The 25505-nt window shown below is 31.2% G+C and overlaps 2 protein-coding genes across 13 annotated transcripts; both read right to left on the bottom strand.

Moving 5' to 3' along the window:
• Nucleotides 1-574: 574 nt before the first annotated feature.
• LOC108335988 (probable methyltransferase PMT20) lies at nucleotides 575-5335 on the bottom strand. Of its 6 annotated transcripts, none has more exons than XM_052869285.1 (9): nucleotides 5084-5268; nucleotides 3920-4369; nucleotides 3364-3649; nucleotides 3134-3282; nucleotides 2836-3031; nucleotides 2412-2622; nucleotides 1433-2117; nucleotides 1252-1329; nucleotides 575-1149 (listed from the first exon to the last, which is right to left on the bottom strand). In XM_052869285.1, exons 3-9 carry the CDS (start codon nucleotides 3625-3627, stop codon nucleotides 927-929), a joined length of 1806 nt encoding a protein of 601 aa, XP_052725245.1. In that variant the 5' UTR covers nucleotides 3628-3649; nucleotides 3920-4369; nucleotides 5084-5268; the 3' UTR covers nucleotides 575-926. The 6 variants fall into 6 exon arrangements, with proteins under 6 accessions (XP_052725245.1, XP_052725244.1, XP_052725246.1 ...); XM_052869284.1 differs by having other exon boundaries at nucleotides 4017-4369; XM_052869286.1 differs by having other exon boundaries at nucleotides 4017-4272.
• Nucleotides 5336-22312: 16977 nt separating this feature from the next.
• On the bottom strand, nucleotides 22313-25078 carry LOC108335066 (uncharacterized). 7 transcript variants are annotated; one of them, XM_017570992.2, is made up of 4 exons: nucleotides 24947-25078; nucleotides 23909-24070; nucleotides 23515-23808; nucleotides 22313-23165 (listed from the first exon to the last, which is right to left on the bottom strand). In XM_017570992.2, the coding sequence occupies exons 2-4, from the start codon at nucleotides 24047-24049 to the stop codon at nucleotides 22521-22523; spliced, it is 1080 nt and encodes a 359-aa protein (XP_017426481.1). In that variant the 5' UTR covers nucleotides 24050-24070; nucleotides 24947-25078; the 3' UTR covers nucleotides 22313-22520. The 7 variants fall into 7 exon arrangements, with proteins under 7 accessions (XP_017426481.1, XP_017426482.1, XP_017426486.1 ...); XM_017570993.2 differs by having other exon boundaries at nucleotides 23909-24067; nucleotides 24947-25048; XM_017570997.2 differs by having other exon boundaries at nucleotides 23909-24055; nucleotides 24947-25037.
• Between the last annotated feature and the right edge of the window lie 427 nt (nucleotides 25079-25505).

The raw sequence follows: 25505 nt of genomic DNA, 5'->3' as shown, positions 1-25505 counted from the left end.
GTAATCATCATCAAGCTATTGTTGGAAATCCAAGTGTGAATCCAAGTCTCTTATTAGATAGAAATGAGAAATTAGAACAGTATATAAAGGTGAAAGATCCATTAACACATTGCCTTAAAGTTTTTGGTAAAGAATGGTGTCGATCTCTTATATAGTTGGCTCAAATATTATTGATGTTTGTGTAACCCACATGGAACCTCCTGCTCGATAGACCCAACAGCTATCTCTTTAACTCAATTATCTTTTTTCATTTCACTATGACTCTATTATCTTGTGCAAAATGAACTTTCAACAATTTCCATGCTACAACAACTTAAATGTAAAAGTTTTGTGGAATAGTAGGTTCAACTAAATTGAGAATAAAAGATGATCAAATGCATAAAGGAAACAAAGTAAAGAAGTTTCATTCCCTAGACTAGTTAAGAGAATTCTTAATTGTGAGCAAGGAAGACACTTCAAGGTACTAACTTGCACTAAATAAAAATCTTTATGATACCATATTGAATTTAAATTCTCAGAGTACTAAGGTAATACTGCCAAGCATTATTAATACAGTACATTGTACTATCTCTGGTAAGGAAATCCAAATCATGTATAAGTGTAGGATTTAAAACTTCCATTTCGTCACTGGATATTACACAACAATAAAAAAAGGTAGATAGATATTCGAGAGGTACCTGATACAATTGACGCCATGTAAAGAATAGTATCTATATGAAAATTTTCTATATCATTAACTTAATAAATCAGATTATTGAGTTACCAATTTTCCATCTGATAAATATGAAATTGACCGATTCTTGACTTAAATTATAGAATGAATCAATGTTTTGTCGAGGGTGGCTCTGAACTCGTTCCCTTAGCTTCTGCTTCTGGATTTACGATTCTAGCCACCCACCTCACCACTGCACTGGTTCCAGAGTTTGTCATCTTGATCCTTGGTTGGATGAATGCCATAGCTTTTTCTGGCATATCAAAACCATCTCTTTGTCAACTCCATACTCAGTCTTTTCTTTGCGACATATCCATCTCATGCCCTTGCCAATAGTAGCAATGGCATCCACAAAATAAGTGGACTCTCGAATGAGAGCATGGCCACCAGGTCGTAAAATTCGGTCCATCTCCAACAACACATACTTCATTTCACATCTGTTCAAGTAACAACTATTGTCAGAAACATATTCAACAATGAAAGTTTAGAGTGAGTCATGTTTGTGTTGCTAATGAGAGTAAACAAGTTCACATATTCACCTGTGGCTTTCTGCAGTGAAGAATCCATCAAGATGAAGGAGGTCATAGGTTCGAGGATAGGTTGAAAAAGCCTCACACCTACCAAATAACAAAATCCAAATAAATATCATACCATAGGAAAGGACACACATACATCCATAAATAATAACCTTATGGTTGATGATGAGAAGTTCAAAATTACCAGTCATGGAAGGTTCCAATAAGGCCTCGATCATAAATCACAGGGAGTGTGTTGAGACCATAAGATGAGACCACATTCATGACCCACAGGGGATCATTGATCAAGGCTGCAGCAAAAGCTCCATACACTGTATTCATGTCCATAACATTTCTTATTTTATCAGTGCCAAGCTCAGGCAGCAACTTCTTGTAGTGCTGAATGCGTTTTTTCCACTTGCCATCGTCATGATTGAAAGTACTAATACTAGCACTAGTGCTAGCACCATGAGCAGTTTCGATTCTTTCAGGGGTAGCATGCAACCGTTCAGGCCATTTAGGCATGTATGTGAGAACAGATTTCTTATATTTTGGATCTGGAACCACAAAACAAGCACGAAGTGGAGTGTACCATCCTGAATCTGGATCAACGCTGTCATCACACTTTGGTGGGTAGTTCTCTTTAGGAAGCTTGTCATAGCAACTGTTGTCTTTAGCCTTCTGCCATACAGCAATGTCCTCCTTTTTATTGTACAATTTAAAGCACATCGAAGTGAGTAACTTCTGCAACTTATTGTAATCTGATCTTTGCTCCTCAGCAGTTGTATTCCATCCACGCCACCTGTGCTCGTAGTTCACAGGTGGACCAGACAAAACCCAAAATCCTCCGGGACGAAGAATACGGTGTATTTCCATGAGATAAATACCACCTGAAAGCATACGAGAAAAAATTAGAGTGAACTTAGACAACAGTTAATAAATCTATATAACCAGCAAAACTGGAACTAAATTGAGTGCCTGAGTTTATGTAAAATCTTAGCTAGAGGATGAGGGCCATATTGCATATCATATCATGCATGATCATTGATCACCAATCAACCGAGGGAAACATAATCATATATGTGCTGGCTTCACATTAATTAAGTGCAAAGTACTAAATTGAATAGCATAAATAGGAATGAATTCTGTTCAATTGTTAAAATTCAATTTGCACAGAAGATTACCAAATTCCGTCCATGGGATAAGGCATCTGGAGCAATGAGCCATATCAAAGGAGTTTGATGGGAAAGGAAGTCTCTGTGTAGAAATGACACCAAGAATAGCTGGGATACCACGCTCTAGAGCAAACTGAACTTGAGCTTCATGGTTATCTCTTGGAGCAAGAGAAACTGTTAGAATCCCCCGATCCAACAAATCACCACCCCAGCTAGCAACCTACAATAAATCAGAGTCGAGTAGATTAATTGATGCACTCCTTGTCTATCACATGATTAAAATTTGTAACTGAAATTAAATAGAATTTAAGAAACGTACGGATGAATTTGTGCATTTGATGTTTAAGAAGGAATCTTGAGAATTGCTATTTTACATTTCCATTAGGTAAATGAAATAAACACCTCAAGAAAAAGAGTGTATGAGTAAACTCACCCCACAACCAGTATCAATGGCAGTTCTCACTGTCCCATCTTTCATTTCTGGGATTAGTCCTTGCATCATGTCAACATATTCACCAACACCATTGGGAAACATAGTACCCCCACCTGGAAACAGGAATTTCTCCCCTTCTTTGATCAACCAATGCTGGTTAGACTTCTGCTTGTTGATCCAGTCATACGGCACATTCCTGACATTAATGTAACAGAAAAGTTGAAGTGGATTACATTGATACTTAACTCATTTCAACCTTTTGCTTTTTAAATTCATCAAGCATATAGCATTATTATACCTGTACCAACACTCATCTCTGCTCTTTGGCCATCTGATTGGAGGCTTGTATCCATCTGGTGGAGGAACCAAGCATTCTTTCCTCTCAAAGATAGGAGGGCAATGGCGTTCTAACAAAGTAAGCCGGTACAGGCCATATTTTCTCCACCTCTGTAAAATTATGCATGCTCAATCAACAATGAAAATTCTTCTGCAAACCTAAAGCATCAGCAAATGACTACCATTTAATACCTTTGGATCTGTGCATGGGGTGTAGTCTTGATAGTCCAAGCCACATTCAGGGAAACTGATAGGCCTCATCAGCAGAGAACCTGAGGTTTGCTTAGGAGTATCAACGGTCTTCTGAATGGTTTTGACCACAACCCCATCCTTTCCAGAACAAAAGATTCCTCCCAGATAGAAAGAAAGGCCACATAGAGCAACTAAGGTGGCTACAAAGGTCACAGTCCGGTTCTTGTTTGGGAGGTTAATCGGTTTTCCATCTTTATGCTTCATGTTCTAACAAATATTCCACTATCTGCAAAAATACAACATACAAAACTTCAGTGCAATGCAGCTATGCCACTTTCTCCGCCTACATATACAAGCATTTTGTTTATACTTTCAATTAAAAAACAGTGTCAGAATCAGGAATCATCATGCTTCAATCACCAATGATTGAAGAAAAACAAAAGGAAGCCTGGAACTTGCAAAAGCCACTCTAACCACCACCCCTTACAATAAAAATTACAGATAAAGAAACAACATCTACAATTAGACCCCAACCGGATTATCTGAATTGCCATACCCTCTAAGAAATTACACCATCTAACTCAAAAAGCCAAAGAAGGAAAGGCCACTACAATTCAGTTCACACCACCATATGATCCAAAAAAACCACTCACCATGACAGATCCAATTTTGGAAAAGATAAAAGAAAAAAAATGGCAGAGAAAAAGGAAATTGATGATTAATTCCAGCTGGTCAATACTCCACACACAGTCACCAAGCATTAAAACGACATGGGGCAAAAAGTCATGGTGTGTAAATATACGAAATCTGATACTGCTACCGACACTAGTTACTTTCCATTCCGTGTCGCATTGCCTTTAAGATGTTCACATGACTCTGGGACCCAGCAATAATATTTTCCAGCGTTCCCTGTGAAAACCCATTCCACACAAAAGGGGCATAAGGAAGGGCTGGATCTCACACCATACTGTGTCATATTCCCCTCTACGTAAAAGGATAAGCCAATCTGAAAATTTTATTCACACGTAAGAAAAGATCCATCATGCATGTGTCAGTGATTCCCGATCCACTGTGTTCTGTCTCAAGGTACATCCACCAATGGCTATGCAAGTATGACAGCCAGAAAAAATACAAAGATAGGACCATCCCCATGTCGGAAACAAGGTCTGCTAATTTCCCAGCTCAAAAACAAGAAAAGAAAAATATCATTTTGAAAAGAAAAGAAAAAAAGATTCTTTTTTCAACAATATAAGAACCCCATCTCGAGTATTCATAATAATAACTCACAAACCACGTAAATTAAACTTAACCATGATTATCTTAAAAATGCAGTTTATTAAACACTTTTTTCCATGGTCCCGCTTACTTCATTTCAAGTAGGATTGCGTGGTGTGAAAGATTATGTCATCTCTTACAAAAGGAAAAATGAGAAAAAACTTATCATAATAAACAAAGTCGACAACATACATCACGCGATTATTAAATTTAATGATAAAATGAGAAGAGAGATAAGCTAAGACGATAAAACCCACCCCCCTAACAAGCGTTCAAAGATGGCAAATAGAGACTTAAGAAGAAGAAAAACATAGAGAACAGAGTTCGTATGGCATTCAACAATCGAAAGAGATCTAGATTTGGAAGAAGGAAAGAAAAAGATAAAAGAGAGGAAGCAGAAAAGACAAGGAAAGAAAGAGAAAAGTAGAATGAATGAGGGGTGTACCGTTTTACTCTGTATCTCAGCGACCCTTGATTCTGCTTGACAGAATGTGAAGACGCAAAAGGGTGTTGCCTAAAACCGTGGCATGGAATGTGACGGTGGATGAGAAGAAGAGGGTATGAAGGGCCAAGGTTGAAGGTACCAACCAAAGAGTCAGATTTGGATGTGAAATTGAACTAAACATAGATCAACCATTTATATAACTATTCTTTGTTGGCCATGTGCCTCACTCTCTTATCTGTTTCTTCCACTTTCTTCCTTCCTTTCCTTAATCTAATAATTAATAATTAATACTCAAAAACAAGGAAAAACCAAAGTTACCATCAAATAAAGGTTAATGCTTTTGTTAGTACTGCTTGTCAATGTAATTATTAATTGCATAACAATTCCGTGTTGACTCTGAGACCGAAAATCCAGTGACACCGAAGAGATATTTTATGTCAGTAGAAAATTTTTGGTGCCCTTGGTATTATCAGTAAATCATGCGTTTTCGGAAAGTCTCACGCTGTTTTTCCTACCACATCGTTTTCGGAACTGAAAAAGAAAATCTAACTTTTTTAAACTTACAATGAATGTTTTACTGAGATAAAATATCGTGCTATTTTTATTAAATTATTTAATATAGTAAACCATTGCTTTAACTTTCATTTTAAGAAAAACTTATATAAATAATTTTAATTTTAAGAATGTTTGAAACAAAATAAACAGAGACTAGTAATTGCTAAGAATTATAATTTTCAAAAATTATGATTTCCAAATATTAAGAAAAAAACAACCCTTAATTTCATTCAATGGTTCAAAGTGAGTAACTATATGCAGATATTCTGTGCAAAATTAAATAAGTTCATTCTAAGTCATTTGATGGAGATTGAATGGTAAATAATTTTGCTACTTAATCTGCCCAAGCTCACAGTATTCAAGCTATTTTTTTTTTTAATTATGGTATCCTTAAAAACCTAATTTTTTTTTAACGAATATTCATTCGTATAAAAAATAAAAAAATTAAATATATGATTACTTATTTAAGAAATAAAACTATTTATCAAACATATAATAATATCATTAAAAGAAACTTTCCATCTAAATTTGTGGAACAAAGGAAAGATGTTTATAAATATTATCTATTAACAATAGAATTATTTTTGTAACTGTTTTCTATTTATGGTTTTATCTTAAATGTTCTGATAACGGATATAACAAATCAAATTTTTTATTATATTAATTTGTTTATTATCATAAAAAATTAATGTAGGGACTTTTTACTAGTAGTAAATATTTTAGTATTCTATTTATTACTTGAAATACTCTTATTCATTTTCAATGGGTAAATTTTGTGTGAACTTAATCGAATAAAACTAATGATTTATTATCACACATTTTTGGTTAAAAAAATCAGCTAATTAAGAATTGTTTGTGGATTATTTTTATAGGTATTATAAAATTGTCATATAATTAATCTATGATTGAATGAAAGTGTTAAGTACAAATTGATATATTTAGCAATATATACATATAATTGGTTTAGTAATAAATAACATTTAAAGAATATAACAATAAAAATGTAAACATTTATAGAGCCACCTCCATAGTGGTTTACTTGGTGTTGGCAAACAAAAAACCATAACTATCTTCACTCATGGACTATGACATGCCTCACTTCAACCTTTTGCAGTCGTGGGAAACTTTATGTTGAGACGGTGATTTTGTATGACATTTATTTTCAATGTTCTTCTAGAAGAATTATGTTTTTTTCACTACGCTCGATGATATCATATTGTTTAGAAATTAAGGTAAAATGCATCATTTTTCTTTCCACTTTCAAAATATTTTCAAAAATAAAATCGTAATAGACGAGATTCTAAACTGAACAATATAAATATATAATAATTAACTTTAATAATATCTTAACATATTTAGAATGGAAACATATTTAAAAAAAAAACTAATATATAGAATTGGAGTGAATTATATTGACTATGTTGTATATAATTTCGATAGTAATATAGTTAGTATATAAGATATCATTCAAAAAGGTAATAACTAATATAATTTTTAATTTTTAAATGAAAAGCCATAACTTAACTGAGATATCAAGATATATAATGATGTCTAATTATAAATGTAATTCATTTTTTAAATCCTAAAAATAATTTTTTTAAGTACATTCTACAAAAAAAAAAAGTAAACTTGTAATATATTTTTAATAATGTAAAATAAGTTAATTTAATTTTGATCTTGTAATTCTTTTTATTTCCATAAAATTTGAAATCATTGTTTTAAATTTTTCAAAGATGAGTTAGTTTTAGTTTTAGACGAATTTGAACTTATACGGAACTTTTTTTGTTATATTTATCTATTATCCCTTCAAAAACATTAAAATATATTTTGAAATATATTAAAAAAATTAATATATTAAAATCAGTGTATTAGTAAAACATAACAGACAGCATAAAAAATATAATATAGAATTTGAATTCTATATAAAATGTTTTTCTTTAATTTATTATTTCAAAAATTGAAATCGTTATTTTTGTGTGACATTTTAACATTACATCACAAAATTAATATAGTGAATTTAGAATTATAATGTCCTTCAAATATATAGACATTCAATTAATATATCATAATACTAGCACCAAAAGATGTGATTTTATATTTTGAACTGTAAATTTCACATTGATCAGAATCAAAACTCATTCATTTATAAGAATCAAAATTTTTATAGAGAATAAGAATAGATTTAAGTAAAAAAAAATCATCAATTATTTATTATCTAGCTTGTATGAATCATTAAAAAACGAATCAAGAAATTATTATCTTTCTTGCCCCTTTTATAAGCTACGAAATGTGTTGAGAAAAGAGATTAATGACATGTTGACAAAACTATGTAAATAAAGAGCTGGATCCTCATATCCTATTTGGATCTAAATCATGATTAGTTTGTGTGAATATAGCGGAGACCACAAGAAACATCTACAATTGTTCATTTCCTAGAGCTACAATCATCGTTAACAAAACCAAACCCATTCTTCATGCTTCTCATCATAACAACCACTTAAACCCTAATATAATTTCTATTTATATTTACTCTACTCAATAGATATATTAAAAAACGCGATATAATGAAGTCTATTAATTTTCTTCTATCTTGGAACAGTCCAAAATATATCTATTGAAAAAATATTTACAATTAATCTTATTAGTTTAATATTGTATCATTTTGTTAGTGTTATTTACTTCTAATAAGTATTATTTCAATAATATTATTTGATATTAATATATATATATATATATATATGAAATACAATTATGATTTTAACCGAAATACTAATTGATTCTCGAATTTATTACTCTATTCTCGTATATTTTAAAACTTTCTTTTTTACTTGAAAGCTAAGTAAATATTTTCATGTGTTTCAGAGGAATACCATTCGGATCATGTCATATGTTCACTAGATCTCGATAAAAACACTATTATTTCACAAAATCCATAGAAGTTGGAAAAATTAGCGTTTATCTCTAATTAAAAATTAAATCAATTTCGGAAACCAAAATTATTTTTTTTCCTATAAGGTTTTTAAATACCTATTTTTCTTTAATATCATGTTATAATTATTTGAATAAGGTTGCATGCAATTTGGTGATAATGTAAGAATATGTGAAGGAAGTGGGGTTTCCGGTTTTGAAATGATAAAGCATACAAATAGACTAAAATAATAGTAGTAATAAGTCATTATAAGCCAAAAATCAGATTGGATCTACCTCATGGCGTGCCCGCAAAAGTTGACACTTCAGAAAACTAAGTTCACTGCCGACACCAAACAGTGAATTGAATGAAGCTCGTTTACGTTCATTTTTAATTAGGAAGATATGTATATATAGCAAGTAAAAAATAGTTAACCTTAAAGTATAAGCTTTAAAGACTATTTTTATTGTACATTGATTTTGTTTTTTATTAAAATAGATCTTGCGCATTCTCTCTCATGTCCATATATTAAATATGAAAATCAAATAAATTTAATAAAACTTTATCTGTATAATAAATTTTAACAATTATAATAAATGACTTTAAGGTGAAGCTTGTTTAAGATTAATAATTTTCTAATATCACAATATATTTTTACATTAGATTGTGAATCAACCAATTATTAGGAACTTAAAATAAATTAAAAGTGTTAGACAAAAATAAATAAAATAATCGATATATAAGTAGAAAAAAGAATTAATTATAAGTAGTATCATGATTTTCTCCTAAAAAAGTAACAATTATATAACCTAGTAGATTAATAATTCATTTTTGCTACGAATTGATCAATTGAGATATTTGCAGGAATCTCAGAGGTTATTGAATATTAAGCATTGGGAAGAAGAATGAGCAGGAAGATGGTCATGGTTGGATACAACCTCAGCACTAAGAACACACTAAGAACACATGATTAATAATTGCATATACGAGGACGTGGCAGAGTGGTCTCACGTAGTCACGTTCCTAAATTCGTTAATTAATAATCCTGTCCCTGACGGTGCTGCTTGCTATGCTGCACCCATCACCTTTCTGCATTTTAGTATTAACAACTCTTTTGTTGGGTTTTTTTAATTGTGTTCTGTAATGCTTTTTGCTTGTGTTCCTCAAAACATGTTGCTGCCATTATAATTGTGTTAACAGTAACAGATATACTTTAGGGAAAGCAGGAAAATGGGAAAGAAAAGAAACGAAGGATCCGGTTTTTGACTTGGTTTAATTATTGGCATGTCGCTTCTCTTTTGTCAACACTCAGCACCGACTTCCTCGTCACTTTCGAAACTCTTCAACCAAATTGCTGTCGGCTGTAAAAATTTCACCAAACATCTAGTTTATAAATTTTCTTTATGGATTTATGGTGGTTATGTGATTCTTTGCAATTACAGAACTTATTTATGTTCTTTTACTTACAGATCAATGTCTCACATGGTCAATAATCGGTAGGTCAGAATAAAATTTGTGAATTCATAATATATCATATATATTTTAACATTCTAATAAGAGTCTTTTTTAGTTGAACAAAGTGGTATGTTTTCCTTATATTCACTTATAATTTGAGTAAATATTTTTTAATAGTTTGATTGAACAATATAATGAGAGTATATTCATCATATTGATTGGTTTAAAAAGGATAATATATATCTTTAAATTGCGAATATTTCTTCATAAAAAGTCTTTATAATTAAAGGTTAATGGTGTTTCTTTGAGGCACAGTGAGAATTGTGAATAACAAAATCATTCATAAAAGGAATTACTCATTTGAAATAGATTCACATTTAACATTTCTTTCATTCATGTTAATTAGAGATGTATTCTTAAGTAGATAAAGAAAGAGAAAAAAAATTAATTAAATTTTCTCAAACATTTCAATATTTTTAATTGATTTTTAAAATTTTATGTTTTTTAATTAAATTTATTTGATTGTAAAATTGGTCCGTTAATAACAAATCTAAGTAAATATTTTTCGATAATTATTAATAAATTTTTGTTATCAATCAAGTACATGAAATGTTATAATTTGATATTTTTCTTTGTTTTTTCTTTTTACTTTTTTTTTCTCCATTTTCTTTATTATTTTCTCTTTCATTATCTCATTCTTGAGCAACCTTTTTTCTTCTTCAATATCAATTGTCATAGTTATCGAATCGTCATCATACCACCTTCATCACGTCTCTTTCTACTCCTTTTCCATTTTCTCTTATCCTATTCCTTTTCTTATTTTTTTATCTCATTTCTTTCACACGTCTCCTCTTAATATATAAAGAAAATATCATCAGACTTGACGTAAAATTTGTCACTCATCTCATCAACAAATTTATTAATAAAAGAATCCGTTAATAATAAAAATTACAAATTATTAATGAAATTTACCATTAAGTATATTACTATTAGAAATATTAATCGATAATACAATTTCAATACAAATATTCTCAACAAAAATATCTACTATAATTTAAATTCAAAAATTTGTTGATAAATTTAAGTTTACCAATGAACTTATTTTTATCGTAAAAATTTATTAATAACTATAAAAGTTATTGTAGTATATTACATTCTTCTTTTTACATATTAAGATATGGAAGATTTTGTAGTCAAATATAAAACAATATTATAATTAATCTAAATGACAAGTGACTTTTATTATTTTTATTAAAAATGTGTTGAAAAACAAGAGGATGTCATCGTAACCTAAAGATAATGACAATAATAGTCCCTTAATAATTGTAAGTGATGATATAAAAATTATTAAGAATATATAACTTTTTTTATCAAATATATTTTCAACTAGTAAAAGTCATTTATTAATTTATACTAACTACAATATCATTTTATATTAATAAAACAAATCTTTCATTTTTTAATTGTAATTTTTCTTAGTAAACATTCATAATATTAAGTTGCATTATTTTCTTTATATTGTTACACATAACACAATATGAGAAAATCTATATAATTTAATTACAAGATAAAGTTTTTATTTTACAAACTGCCAGTGTATTAGTATTATCTCTTAAATTATAAAGTTAAAAGATAGTAATAATTGTCAAATGAATTATTTTTAAAAATTAGGGAAATAATTTCGCTCTCTAGGTAACCCAAACATACACTAACTTCATATTTCACAATAACGTGACCTCTTTTGTGATCAACCAAATTAGTCCATTATTAAAGAAATAAATTATGTGATCACAATAACTATTAATTATTATAAGCAATAATTAAAATGATTAAATTTGACTATTATTCTCGGAAATTGTAAGTTGACTTACAGATCACAAAGACATACATGGTAGTAATCTACGAAACTGTAGACTGAGTTTGATTTGAATTGTAAAGACTCGAGGAAAACAATAGATAAAGATTAAATAATGCAAGATTTATTTATGGATTTTTCTTTTAGCACAAAGAACGTATAGAAAGTAAGTTTGATGCAATTGATGAAATGGGTGGAATTAGGATTAATTTAATTTCAAACTATAATTCCTATATCAATGAATGTTAAATTAATTTTGTTTCTAAATTTTTCTAATAAATTATTTAAACTCTTTAAGTGAAATGAAAAAAGAGTCAAAGGTGTAGAAATTAGAAACTTGTGCATCTAAAATATCTAACACCGCGTGGAAAATACAGCTACACAAATAGTGTCATTATGTGCCAATTGGAAGCGTATGTGAAAAGCATTACATATATGAGTAACAGCAAAGTTTCTAATCCCAAATCCTAGTTTTCTTTATGCAATTTGTATTGTATGACTCTTCAACAAGTCACGATTTGGACAGTCAATTTGATGGTTTGAGAATTTTATTAGTGTTTTGGTAATATTTGTCCTAGGATCAGTCGTCCTTTCTTTCTATACTTTGATCGATCAACTCTTCAAGTAATTCTTCCCGATTGGTGGTTGATTTGCAGAAGACACTCCGACGCTCAAGTCAGATATGTTTCATAAAGAGGTCTATATTTTATAAAGATAAAAGAAGATGATTGTACCTGGACATCAATTGTCTACTTATAAGGCTTGTGACAACCAGTGTAATATATTTTAGGTAAGCAAATCCAATAATTAATCATTAATAAGGCAATCTCACCTATTAGCACCTGCTTAATGACAATCAATTCCGATCGTTATACTTCATATAATACAATTAGTAAGACAATTAGTAAGTTTTATGACGGTTTAATAAGTCACAATTTGGATAGTCAATTTGATAGTTTGAGTATTTAATTAGTGAATCTAGTTATTAGACATGTTAGTTAAATGTCAAATAGATCGATTAATCATATACTAACCCAGATGGTTATCTCATAATTCGGAATGCAAACCAATGAGTCTGACCAAACACCAAACAGATCAGTTGATCATATATCAGTCTAAATGCATCCCACAACTTGAAGCATAAGTCAACGAGATTGGTTGTTCACTAAATAAGTCGGTCAACTATGTACCAACATGAATAGTCAATCACCAGCTCAATGAGTTGGACAACGAGTCCGATTGACCACCAAATAGACCGATCGACCATGCACTAGGTCGGATAAGTCAAACATTGACTCGAATAGCTAACTATTGAATTTGAATATCAATTATACTGTTTAGCCTTGAATTGGACTTATCGGAATCAACAATACTAGAATAGATTGATTTTAAAACTGATTAACTTAAAGTTGAAATGTAGTTACTCATGATAGTTAGAAGAACGTTAATAAAAAACATTCCACAAAACTTATAAATAAAGATGTGAGATTATATCATGTGCATTAAATATCGCATTAATTGTTATATGTGAAAAGTGAGTTAACTTTACCAATAAAATACCTTATACATATATCCTCTTACCAATTTAAACGAACACAGGAAATCACTTATTGAACCCGAACAATATAACGCAACCCTGAATTGTTTATTTTAACCCACACCCGAAACACAAATAAAATACAGTGAAGATTTTCGCCTATCCAAATTGTTAAATTGACCGTTCAAAAATCATTTTTCCTTATAAAAATAAGCACTTTTCTATTGCAATTTGATAAAGAAAAATGGAAAATTGCAAAGGGTAGAAGAAGATTCCACCACCGACGTGAATGTGTGCTACTATCGTGACTACTTTATTCCTTTCTTGGGTTATGCCTATTTATTTGGTGTAAGAACATGTACTTTTCTTCTTATGCAACATTTAATTAATTACAGAATCATCATGTGAAGAAGAGAGAGGGATGTATGTGAGTAGTGACAGATATAGTACAAATAAATAAACTGTATTTTCTTCAAAATTCATGAAATTACCATAATTCACACCAAAAAATATTCAATTAAAGATTGTTACCATTTTCTTTTTCACTTTTGGCTTTTATCTTTATCTTTTTTGCAGGTCAATTTATAAGCATTTTCTATGGTCCAAGTATGTTCTATATGTATAGCTTTTTCTACTCAGATCCAACTAAAGTTCTTCTTTTGACTCCCGTTTTAGACTATTAAACCTAATTTGCCACAATCGTTGGAACTTGAAGTTGAACCACCCTAATCACCGATCTCCCCAATTCGCCAAACAGTCAAATTTTCATATTCTTATGAGGGTTTTTTTAATATATAAAGTGCTTTTTGAAAATTTAAATTGATTTTTTCTTTTAAAAAATAAATAAACTAAGAATTTGTGTCATTTATATAATCCCTTTTATGTCCACACGTTAAATATAATATTTAAAATTAGGTTTTGCACTTCACCCAAAACAAATCATAGAAACTGTGATAAAAACTTAACAAGTTATATTTTAAATTTGGACAAATTGAATTGTGATAAAAAATTATTTTGAATAAGTCACAATTTATTTTAGAAGTATTCAAATTCAATTTAAATATAGAAACAAAAAAGAGAGAATATTAAAAGGAATAGTTAATTAGGTAAACTAAAAGTTTCACCAATTGACAAAAGGCAATAGTAATTAGAAGGTGAGTATTGAGTGAAACTCTACCAGTGTATTTGCTTTAGCATAAGAAAAAAAAAGTGTATTAGTTAATGCTAATGGTTGAAACATCTTCTTAATTCATATTTGTTTTATGTTTTAAACTTGGATTATTAAATGAACTAATTTAATTACGTAAAGTCTATAATTTCTTGAGTTATGATAGAGTACTGTACTTGATTATGGTACTCTTGAAAAAAAGAAGATGAGTTGAGTCTTAAAAGCACTTACAAATGCTACCATAACAAATCTAATATAAAATTGATTTTTTTATTAAGTCAAACTCTACCTAATTCAGGTTCCAATCATGTTAAAATTCTAAATTCTCTAGTGTACAACTATCTAACTTCGTGATATTATATTATATCCTTTGGTTTGGATTTGTGAAATGTTATACCAATGGATTAGAATTGTAAATTGGGCCAAAACATTAATGTTTATGTAAAAAAACCACCCAATTCAATACTTCTTTACACTTTCGTCCACTGGATGAAATCAAACCAGTATAATAACTTGTATAAGAACTAATTTATTTTAATGATATTTTAAATTAATGATAAAAGTACGTATGTTTACAGGTATATGTGTATATATAGTTGATAATCATTAGTATCTATTATTTGTGAATAAGAATAACAAATATTTTAATACATATTTATAAACAAATTAAATAAAAATATCATACTATCCGTATTTATAAATATTCATTATTTATAAAAAATTAAAATTAAAATTAAATTTATATTTAATTAATTTATATTTTTTGTAATTTTATTTTAAAATTTATAAAATATTTTTTTTAAAATATTTATAGATATCCATATTTTTCGAGTTTTTTTTATAATATGTGAATATTTTTTGAACATATATTCAGTAAAAAGGTAGATAATAGATAATTCTTTTTATTACAAGTAAAAAAACAAATAACTATATTTTTGCCCAATTCGATCATTATCATTCTATATTTGGAAGCTCATGTGCCCTAAGGACATAGTTGTCCCTAACAAAATTAATGTTCCTCTGCAATTACTTTCTGGTTTAAATTGATTAAATGATAATACTTCTCTTAATTGTTTCAATAATCTAAGTAATGAATATGGAAAATGTGTCAACAATGGTTTGAAGGAATTTATTGTATGAATGTGACGTCATACGATTATCTTGATAACATATTTAACACCTTCTTGGATGGCCAAGTTCAATTGGGCCACCTATGAAAAGAGACACACAAAAATCTGCAATTGTTCCATTTGGATGATTTTACTCACAAATACTTGAAAATCAATTAATGTTTCAAAACCAAAGTTTAACTTGTTATGAACTTCAGTAGATACCATTAAATATAAATACAACGTAATATTTATATCAATCTTTTGTATTAAAGAGTTAGCATAGTATATCAATACCAAATATATTTTATGATATCTTAATTTAATCTTTTGTAAGTTTTACTTATTATTTTTTAATTTTTTTTTATAATGTTCATCCCAAATGCAAGAATATTTTAGTCCGAATCACTCGCGAGTCACGAAGCTTATAGTAGTAGCCTCGGCGTCCAATCTTATTGTTAGTTTTATTATTTTTGAAATTTTTATTAGAAAATATAGTTAGAAAATCAATTGTTGGTGATTAAAGAAAATATAATTATTTTATATTATTTATATTTCAAGGTGTATAATAAGATATTTATTAGATAAAATATCTTAGATATTTTAAGCGGTTAAGATATTTATGAGTAACTAACCAAGTTTCCAGGTAAGGTTGTTTATACACTTATAAATACAATAACAAGGAAAAAATCCAGGTACGTTCCACTTACGCCAGATGAACTCTAGATAATATTCTACACTGATAATATAATCACTTTCTTGAGAGCTGAGGCTCCATAACTCACGTCTGACTTGAGCGTCGGAGTATCTTCGCAGGTACCTCCCCCTCCGTTGGTGAAAGTGGACGAGCGCTACGAGCTGAAAGAGCGCGAACGACAACAATTGAGGAGAAGCGAGCGTCCCATACATTTGGAAGCACAAGGACACACCGGAAAACATCCATACCGAAACACAAGGTAAGGTCGAGAGCAACTATTTAAATAAGTCAAAAATTATCTTCAATTCTAAGTTCTTTCATAATTGTTTTTTTAAGTTATTGGGAAGGTACTCGTAGGAGACACTCTAATGTGAAATTTTAGCTTAATAGTTAGCTGTTTAAATATTATTGGGGTATAAAATGCACTTTACTTAAAACCTATATTTATAAATTTTGGAGTGAGTTTTTTTAATAAAGGCCTAATTAAGTTCAATTGTGAATAAATTACACTTTACTTAAGTTAATTAACTTTAAGGTTAATTGTCCTAACCACTATCTGATCAATTCACCTTTTTGATCATTCGATCTTATTGATGACTCGTTCACAATTTGTTACAAAGTTAGCTATCTGATCCATGATTGATTGGATGGTCATACGATATAATTCACATATTAGGTAAAAGTTGTATAATAAAAAAGTTCGTTCACAATATACTTTTTATTGGTAGAGAATGAATTTATATAAAAATTAAACATTAAAATTAGCGATAATTTTAAGTATATTATTTTGATTTTCTAAAATTATTGGTTAATTTGTAAGAATGCTCTCATGCTAACATCAATATATATTTTTAAAAGAGAAAATAATTTTTATTTTTATGATTAAAAGGGCTTATTTAAAACTATAAGACATAATATAATACCCAAAAAATTCCTAGTTTAAAATTGAAAGAGTGGAACAATAGATTTACTCAAATTTTGTTAACCAAAAAGATAGATTTAAATCCAAAAGAGCATAAATAAATGGCCTCACATGGGTGTGAGCCATGGAGCCAAAGATGTGAATGCAAAGACAATGTAATTTAAAAGACAGTTTAAGCTAATTAAAGAGAGAAAGAGACGAAAAATGTAACAGTGAAAGAATAAACATGCATGTGAACATGCATGTGTATAAAAGATAGACGTTGACATAGCAACTTCTTGCTTCTTTTCATTTCATTTCACTCCAAACTCTAAGTTTGCCTTTTCATTTTCCTTTATAAATCACCATATGCCCACTTCCCCATGTGCATGCATGTCTTAGCCATGTGAAAAAAATTAAATGGAAATTCTACAATGAGACCAAACAATGTATTTATATTCATACAATTTCATCATGCATTTCACATATATAGTTATAAACATGCATGGATAATATTACATTCAATGGCACCTTATCCTCAAGAATACATGATGCATGTTTGATTATATGTATTATTTTAAAAACGGTGCTTAAATTTGTAAGATCTATAACATGCCATGTATTTTGGTAATTTATTATTTGAGTAAAAAAAATATTTATAGAATTATTAATTATTTTTTAGCAGAATTTCGTTCATTTATGTACTTGACCTATGTTTAAAGTCTATTCAATGAACCTATGTTTGCTGAAGAACTATCACTGCTGTATATAATTAAACAAGTGAAAAATAAAATAATGTAGGATACTGTGCTCACCGAGAAAGGTATTCGTTAGGACAATATTGTAATGATGTTCATTAATTATATATGTACTTGAATGTGGCCACATTCACCTACATTTGTACACTTACAATTTTTTCCATCACTACCTAGGTACTGTGATTATTCCATGTCTATGTACTCACATGGATAGATAATTTTAAGCTAGAAAAAACAAAAACAAAAAATATTTTCTTTTTCTATTTTTTAAAGGTTTGATTTTTTTTTTAATTATTATATGTTTATTTATTAAGAATATATATTTGAGCCTGATGTTGACATGCATGTTCTTGATTTGCTTTTAGTGAGTGTTATTTTACGTCCACTGGAGCACAACATACGTATCGTAAGTGAAGTTGAGAAATCTTTCTATTGATATGTACGGTGTGTATCAGTATGTTCATAACACTTGTAGCTTCTCATCCACTCATTAATCTTTGATTTATCCCAACCTTTTCTTTAACTCGGAAATTATGATCTTGATCATGGTTTTCACTTAGTTATTCGTTTGTGGAGGTTCTAAGAGCTTGTAATATGTTTAATATTCAAGTCTTTATAGAATTTCTCCATCTTTCTATTTTGAATTGTCGATGTTGATGATATTGTTCGAGACATTCCAAGCGATTATGGAGACTGACTTTTCTATTTTACCTACTTAGTAAAGTAATCTATTACTATCAAGATGAACTTCTTCTAAGATCTACTAATTGGAAACAGGTTGTCAATATCCATCTCACATTATGTAAACGACCATGGGGAGAAATATTGTGAAATTTTGAGGAGGATGCCTTGACATCATTATCATGTTCTTGACATCTACTGCATTTTTCAACAAACTTTCTGTAGTTGGTCTTGATTGTTGGCCAGAAATATCCTGCTTACAAGACCCGTGCCTTCATTATTTTTTGACTGGTGTGCATGCCATAGACACCGTTGTGTAGCTCATTCATCATATAATGAGCTTCTTCCTTAGACATACTTGAGAATGGGTATTGAGAATCTCTCTTATAAAGGTTGTTGTTGATAGTAATTGTTCCGGTAAAGGGTCGAGTCACCTAAGTCCTGGACAATTTCCTCCAAGCTTCGTCCGGTCAATACTCTTTCCCAACCTTCTGTCCACCGACCGGAGGTGTACCTGTCAAAGGTGCTCCGATGCCAAAGTCAGTAATAGTCCGATTGGTAATCTAAGTGCTGCAATAAATGCGCAATTAATCAATCCATTTACCTCTTACCTTTGACCTGTATTTATAGTTTTGGTTATGGGCTTTGGATTAACAAGAGTGTAATCAAGGCCCAATCACAGCCCAATCACTCATTAATCAGAGCTTTACCTTAATCAAGTGGAAGTTCGCTTACCTTCTGCAACTGTTCGGCCTCATCATTATTCGTTTGTCGTTCGGTGTTGGCCGTCTGGAACTCCTCCAATACAAGGGCTTTACTTTAATCAACTGGGAGTTTGCTTACCTTCTACAACCGTCCATCCTTATTATTATTTGTTTGTCGTCCGGTGATGGTCGTCCAGTACTCCTCCTCCTCCGGTATAGTAACAAACTGAGATACTCGCTTAGCATCTGCCAGTTTAATTGACAAATTGTCTTCCTGTTGCTTCATGAGGGGTCAAACTTTTGTTCTCCAGTCATTTTAAACGCTCGGGCATTATCTACTCGAGGGATGTGCTCGATGGTGACTTCTTCAAATCCCTCCAACAGTTGTGTCCCTTATGATAGTATTAGAGAAGCAAGTCGTCCTTGATTTCATTGCTTTTTTATATTTGACCCACCACTAGTTGCGAGTGAGTTTTGCACTTCAGCCTTTGTACTCCTATGTCTTTAGCTAAGGTCAACCCGACTGCTAAAGCCTCGTCCTCTGTTTGGTTCGACACTTTAAATTTTAAAAATAGGGAGTTCTCCAGACACATCCCACTCGACCTTTCAAATATTATGATTGCTCCACCTCCCTTTTTGTTTGACGGACCATCTATACAGGGTCTAATTTTGGTCGATCAGTTCACTATGGTCTCCTTGTAGCTTTGCTATGAAGTAGGCGAGGTGTTGGCTTTTGACTGAGCCTCTCGATTCAAACTGGAGACCGAATTTTGACAGCTCCATCGCACAAGCAATCATTCTCCCAATTAGATCGAGTTTCTTCTCAGAATTTTTGCGATGGGATGATCGGTACCTATGACTACTTGGTGGTTTTGAAAAAAAGGCTTAAGATGCTATGCGGTGGTTAGCAAAGCCTAGACAACATTTTCGACTATTTGATATCGTATCTTAGCATCCTATAACATCCAGCTGATGAAGTATATTGGCCTTTGCTCAGGGTTTTCTTGCATGAATGCTACGCTAATGGCCTCCTCTGACACTTATTGGTACAACAACACTTCTTCGCCAACTATTAGTCTAAACATTATAGGTGTGCTAGTAAGGATTGCTTTAATTTCCTTAAATGCAAATGTGCATAGTTCATCCCATTTTTTAATCATCTTCTTTTTCATGAGATTCAAATTTGACTTTATCTTTTCATCTAGCTGAGACGAAAATCTGGAAAATGACATTAGTTGACTGAATAGCCTCTGAACTTCCTTAAGATTCTAGGGGCTTCTTATATTGAGGATTTTCACATACTTGTTAGGGTTGGCCTCTATGCCCCACGCGACCAACATAAATCCAAGAAACTTCTCTGCCCTTACACCGAACACGCACTTGGTTGGGTTTAGACACATGTTGTATTTTCAAATCTGATAAAAAATTTCTGTCAGATCCTTTAAGTGGTTGTCCATCAATTGGGATTTAACTACCCTGTCATTGACATATACCTCAATGTTTATGCCAAACTAATCTTGAAAGATCTTATCCATTAGGCACTTATAGGTAGCTTCTGCATTCTTTAGGCCGAATGACGTCACTTCGTAGTAGTAGTTTGTCTGCTCGGTGATGAAAGCGATTTTCTCCTTATTCGGGTGGTACATGGTTGTTTGATTGACTCCGAGTAGGCATCCAAAAAGCTTAGCACTTGAGGAACCGAGGCTTCATCCACTAGTCAATCAAATATTGGGAAGTGGATATGCATCCTTGGGACATACTTTAATTTAACTTTAGATTTCAAATTCTACAATCCATAATATAATTTTACATTCTATATTGTACAATTCGTAATATAAAATTGCATTATGAGGTGCATTACGAATTGCACAATTTGTAATGTAAATATGTATATTACAAATTGTACAATCCAAAATGAAACTTGTATTTTAGATTATATAATCCAAAATAAAACTTGCATTTCAGATTGTATAATCTAAAATGAAACTTGCATTTCAGATTGTACAATCTGAAATGTTACTTATATTTTGGATTGTGCAATCTAAAATGCAACTTGCTTTTCAAATTTTTATCTGAAATGTAAATTATATTATGGATTGTATAATTCATAACATGTAAAAACTTTTGAATTGCATAATCCAAAATATTTACAATTTATCCAATCTGAAACTATGCATTGTCCTTCTCTATAAATTTCAACAGGGGTATAGTTGAAATTTACAAAAGTACAGGGCAGAAAGAAAATATGAGGTGTAGAAGAAATTCCCCTCAGAGAATTGAAAGGTGTATTGCGAACTTCCTTTGTGTTTTGGGCCGTTAGTTTTATATTATATGGTTGAACCCAATAATTACCACAATTAATAACTATTTCAGAATAAGTATATTTAACCAAGTTTTAATTATTCGTTTCAGGATATTTTATAATAAAACTTAGTTACCAAATGACATTTGAAACAATTTAAAATTTATTCTAAATTATTCTTTTAAGAAGTGTGAAATATGAACCTATTCATAAATTAACTGCAATCCAATTATGAACCATTGGTAGATGGTAATCTCGGACATCAAAGTATATCATAATCATCTGACCCATCATAAAAGGAACGTTTTATTGATGACCAAATTCGTTTGAATACATCATATCACTATCACCACCTTTTATGAAACTTGGAAATTCAACTTAGACGCAGTTCGAGAATTAACAGATGAAGACCATTCATTTGGAGACTCTGAGAAACCTTTTCCCTAATAATCATTTCCAAAGGTATTAAATTTGCGCTTCTGGAACAAAGAGAGCTAGGGTCAAAGTATTAAACCAAAAAACGAAAATATTTTTAAACATTAAATGCAATTGCAATCGATTGCAATGCACTTCAACAAAATATAAAAATACGGATAACATAAAACAAATTGAAATTTTATCAGAATTCAGTGACCAATTGTCCATATACGTTTCTGCATGCAAAGCAGTAGCATGTCTAAATTTCTGTTCATGTTATACATAGTTCACAAAGCTTATCTATCTACATTAATCAATTTTATTAACATATCAGTTCATCATCTTTGTTCAAGATAGAACTTGAATTGATTTATTTCCCATCTTTACAGGTCAATAACACACGCCAGCGGTTGAAGATGATCCTGCATCCTTCACAGGAAGTGACGACTTGAGGACCATTGCTCCAGCACTGTAGTGATTGGCCCTAATATCACCAAGCTTCCTGGGACTGTAGTCTTCCATGCTGCATACGGTCTCTGTTTTCACTTTTCCCATCTCAGTGGCGATTGTTTTCAAACGGATCCGCTCAGCTCTCGAACCAATAACTTGCCCAAGGATAGAAGCTATAATGGTCAGTGCCATAGCTGATTTAGGCATCACCACTGATTTCCGAAGCATGGCTATAAAAGGAACAGCAGCATGCACGGCCACAAACCAAGATAACGAGAATTTCGCGGTATGTTCCTTCCACATGCCAAAGGGCACGTTAACCGCCATGCCCAAAGCTGCAATAACAAGCATTTTTGCAGGAAGAGGCTGAGGGCGCAAGTTTTTCACAAGGGCTGTACGGGCAAGGGCAGCCCTTGCGGCAACAACTGCTGGTGGACATTTAAGCTTCATTCCACTTGGTGGCCGAAAAGCTGTTGCAACAAGGGGTAGAACGTTGCTTACAGCTCTATAAGACTTGGCAATTGGGCAATTTCCGTTTGCCAACCATTCGTTTCCAAGGGCCTCGTGCTTTGATACATCACCCTTCTGGAATGAAGCACGACAGAGAAAGAAAATTCAATGCAAATAGAGTTTTGAATGTTACTTAACCTAGTTGACATAGTAAGCAACACGAAAAGAAAATCACGATTGCCAACACTGACAGCAAAGTTATTGATAATAAGATGGGTGTAAATTTATGAAAATGGTAGACAATTTTATTATTGATGATCTTGTGCCCATAACAAAATCACATTTTTCCTACTAGAAACTAACTTCATGATGAAATGCTAAATGATACAACGCATTTCCTTCAACAAACATGCTTTCAAGTGTGAGTGTGTGTACGAAACAAGATGAAAAAGGAAAAAAGAAGATAAAAAAACAAAATGTTTACCTGAGATGATTGTTCCTTTTTATTTGACGATTCGGAATTGTTCTGCTTCTTCCATTTCTTGGAAAAATTCCCAAAACTAAATGAGCCTCCTGATCCAAAGGTTGACAGACTAATAGTGGCAGCTTTTCCCGCTAAAGGGTTGAAAACAGGCAAAGAACCAACAGCTTCTGCACTGCCACTGTCAAAGTCAGTTTTGTCAGTTAGGGGAACCACCCCATCCTTCCCATGAAATAGCTTAAATGCCATGTTAAAACTGGGACCATCTTCAAATATAGGACCCTTGGCTCCATGCCCCTAAACATTGAAAATGAAGAAACAAACTCACATATTGGCTCAAATTTGAACTGACTACGATATAAGATTGGTAGGAAGGGCACAAAGATGAATAGCTTACAGGAGTGGAGATTTTGGCTTGGTAGAAAGAGAAATTTGTAGGTTCGTTGATGTTTCTTAAAAACGGGCACCTTTGAACGTCATTCAAATCAAAAGGGCACTCAGATCCATCCCCGTTCATTCCCTTTGAAAAGAAGTCCATTGTTTGCTGAAACAATTTCTTCTAGAAATAAGGACAAAAATCATAAATCAGGTGACATCAAACCAATCATATTAGAGAGAATCTATGTCACTTTGCAAGGAACAAAGTTCACAATCACATAAATCCACATGCCATGAAATATAGGACAGAAATTAAAGAACTAAAGGAGTAAATATGAAAAAACCAGAAAACTATGCTGGTAGCATCAATGAATCTATTACAAAGGGAACAAAAACATCAAGGGGAGAAAATGGATAGATCTATCTCTCAATCATTATCTTCAAAATTAAATAACAAATTATATGTGTGTTAGGCTGTCGAGAGAGAAACCAAGTCGAAAACATAGACTAAAAGCTACTAGCCCTCAATAAATGCGAGAGCAAACAACTAGACGCGCATGCTTTGCAAACCAAAATGAAGCAATTTTTTGTCAATAAAGAAACTAAGAGTAAAAAAGGAACACATATATATCAAAACAGAATCCCCCACAGTTCCCTCTTCACGTCAGGGGAAACAATGCATGACAAATCCACAAAATAGAATAAAATTGTGCTACAATTAAAAATTATAGACTGCATCGTTATCGATGACATTCTACAGCTACAGTATCATGCAACGATTGAAAATTCAACACAACACACATACACATGCACAAAAATAAATAATCATAATTCAAAATTATTAAGGCTAGTCCAGTGCGTACCAATCAATCAATTATAAAAGAACGGGGAAAATGCAGAAATTGCGAACCGTGAAAGTATTGATAAAGTTAAACCCTAACAAAAAGCATGAACCCGTTTCCCTCCTCGAATATATAATGAAAACGATTGAACAGAGAGAAGGAAACAACGCTACGGAAAAGCGAAAAACAAAAAACGGGAAGAAAGAAGAAGATACCGTAACCAGAGAACTGCGAAGAGGTGTGGCTACCACAGGCACGTGGGAAGGGAGGACAAGGATTTTAAACAGATGAATGACACGTGTCTTCACTAGTGTATTTTTGTGTGAACCTCGTGCAACCTTCAACTATTTGGAATCTCTGCCTGAAATTAATTTCACCGGAAAAACAAAATCAATTTTGCCAGTTGTTTCAGTTTAACTCTTTTTACAATTATTTAATTACCTTATTTCTCACTCAATTTTAAGATGTTCTATTTGTTATTATAATGAAGACTAAAAGATGTATTTTGTTTTAGAATTATTTAAAAAATAAGGTTAAATGTGTTTTTCTTTTTTAAACTTTTTCGTGAAAATTAAAATTAATCCTCTTTTAAAATTTTAAATCAATTTAGCCTTCATTTTTAAATTGTAAGATTTATTACTTTTTAATCCAATTTTTTAAAATTTATTTTAATTTTAAATGAGTTATTCAAGTAAGATTAAAATAAAAATGTGTTAAACTTGTAAATAATTCAAAGATTATTATCAACCTATTTGAAAGATCAAATAAATCTAA

This window comes from Vigna angularis, chromosome 10 (assembly GCF_016808095.1).
Source record: "Vigna angularis cultivar LongXiaoDou No.4 chromosome 10, ASM1680809v1, whole genome shotgun sequence".
Classification (NCBI taxonomy): Eukaryota; Viridiplantae; Streptophyta; class Magnoliopsida; order Fabales; family Fabaceae; genus Vigna; species Vigna angularis.
This window is presented reverse-complemented; position numbering and strand designations above follow the sequence as displayed.

Bases quoted from the DNA above. Each gene is read 5' to 3' on its own strand.
- LOC108335066 (XM_017570992.2), bottom strand. From the start codon at position 24,049: ATGGACTTCTTTTCAAAGGGAATGAACGGGGATGGATCTGAGTGCCCT. The intron at 23,809-23,908 runs GTAAGCTATTCA...TTCAATGTTTAG, and splicing joins AAGCCAAAATCTCCACTCCT to GGGCATGGAGCCAAGGGTCC. The intron at 23,166-23,514 runs GTAAACATTTTG...GCTTCATTCCAG, and splicing joins AAAAGGAACAATCATCTCAG to AAGGGTGATGTATCAAAGCA.
- LOC108335988 (XM_017572247.2), bottom strand. From the start codon at position 3,627: ATGAAGCATAAAGATGGAAAACCGATTAACCTCCCAAACAAGAACCGG. The intron at 3,283-3,363 runs GTATTAAATGGT...ATAATTTTACAG, and splicing joins CCCCATGCACAGATCCAAAG to AGGTGGAGAAAATATGGCCT. The intron at 1,330-1,432 runs GTAATTTTGAAC...GTTATTTGGTAG, and splicing joins ATTGGAACCTTCCATGACTG to GTGTGAGGCTTTTTCAACCT.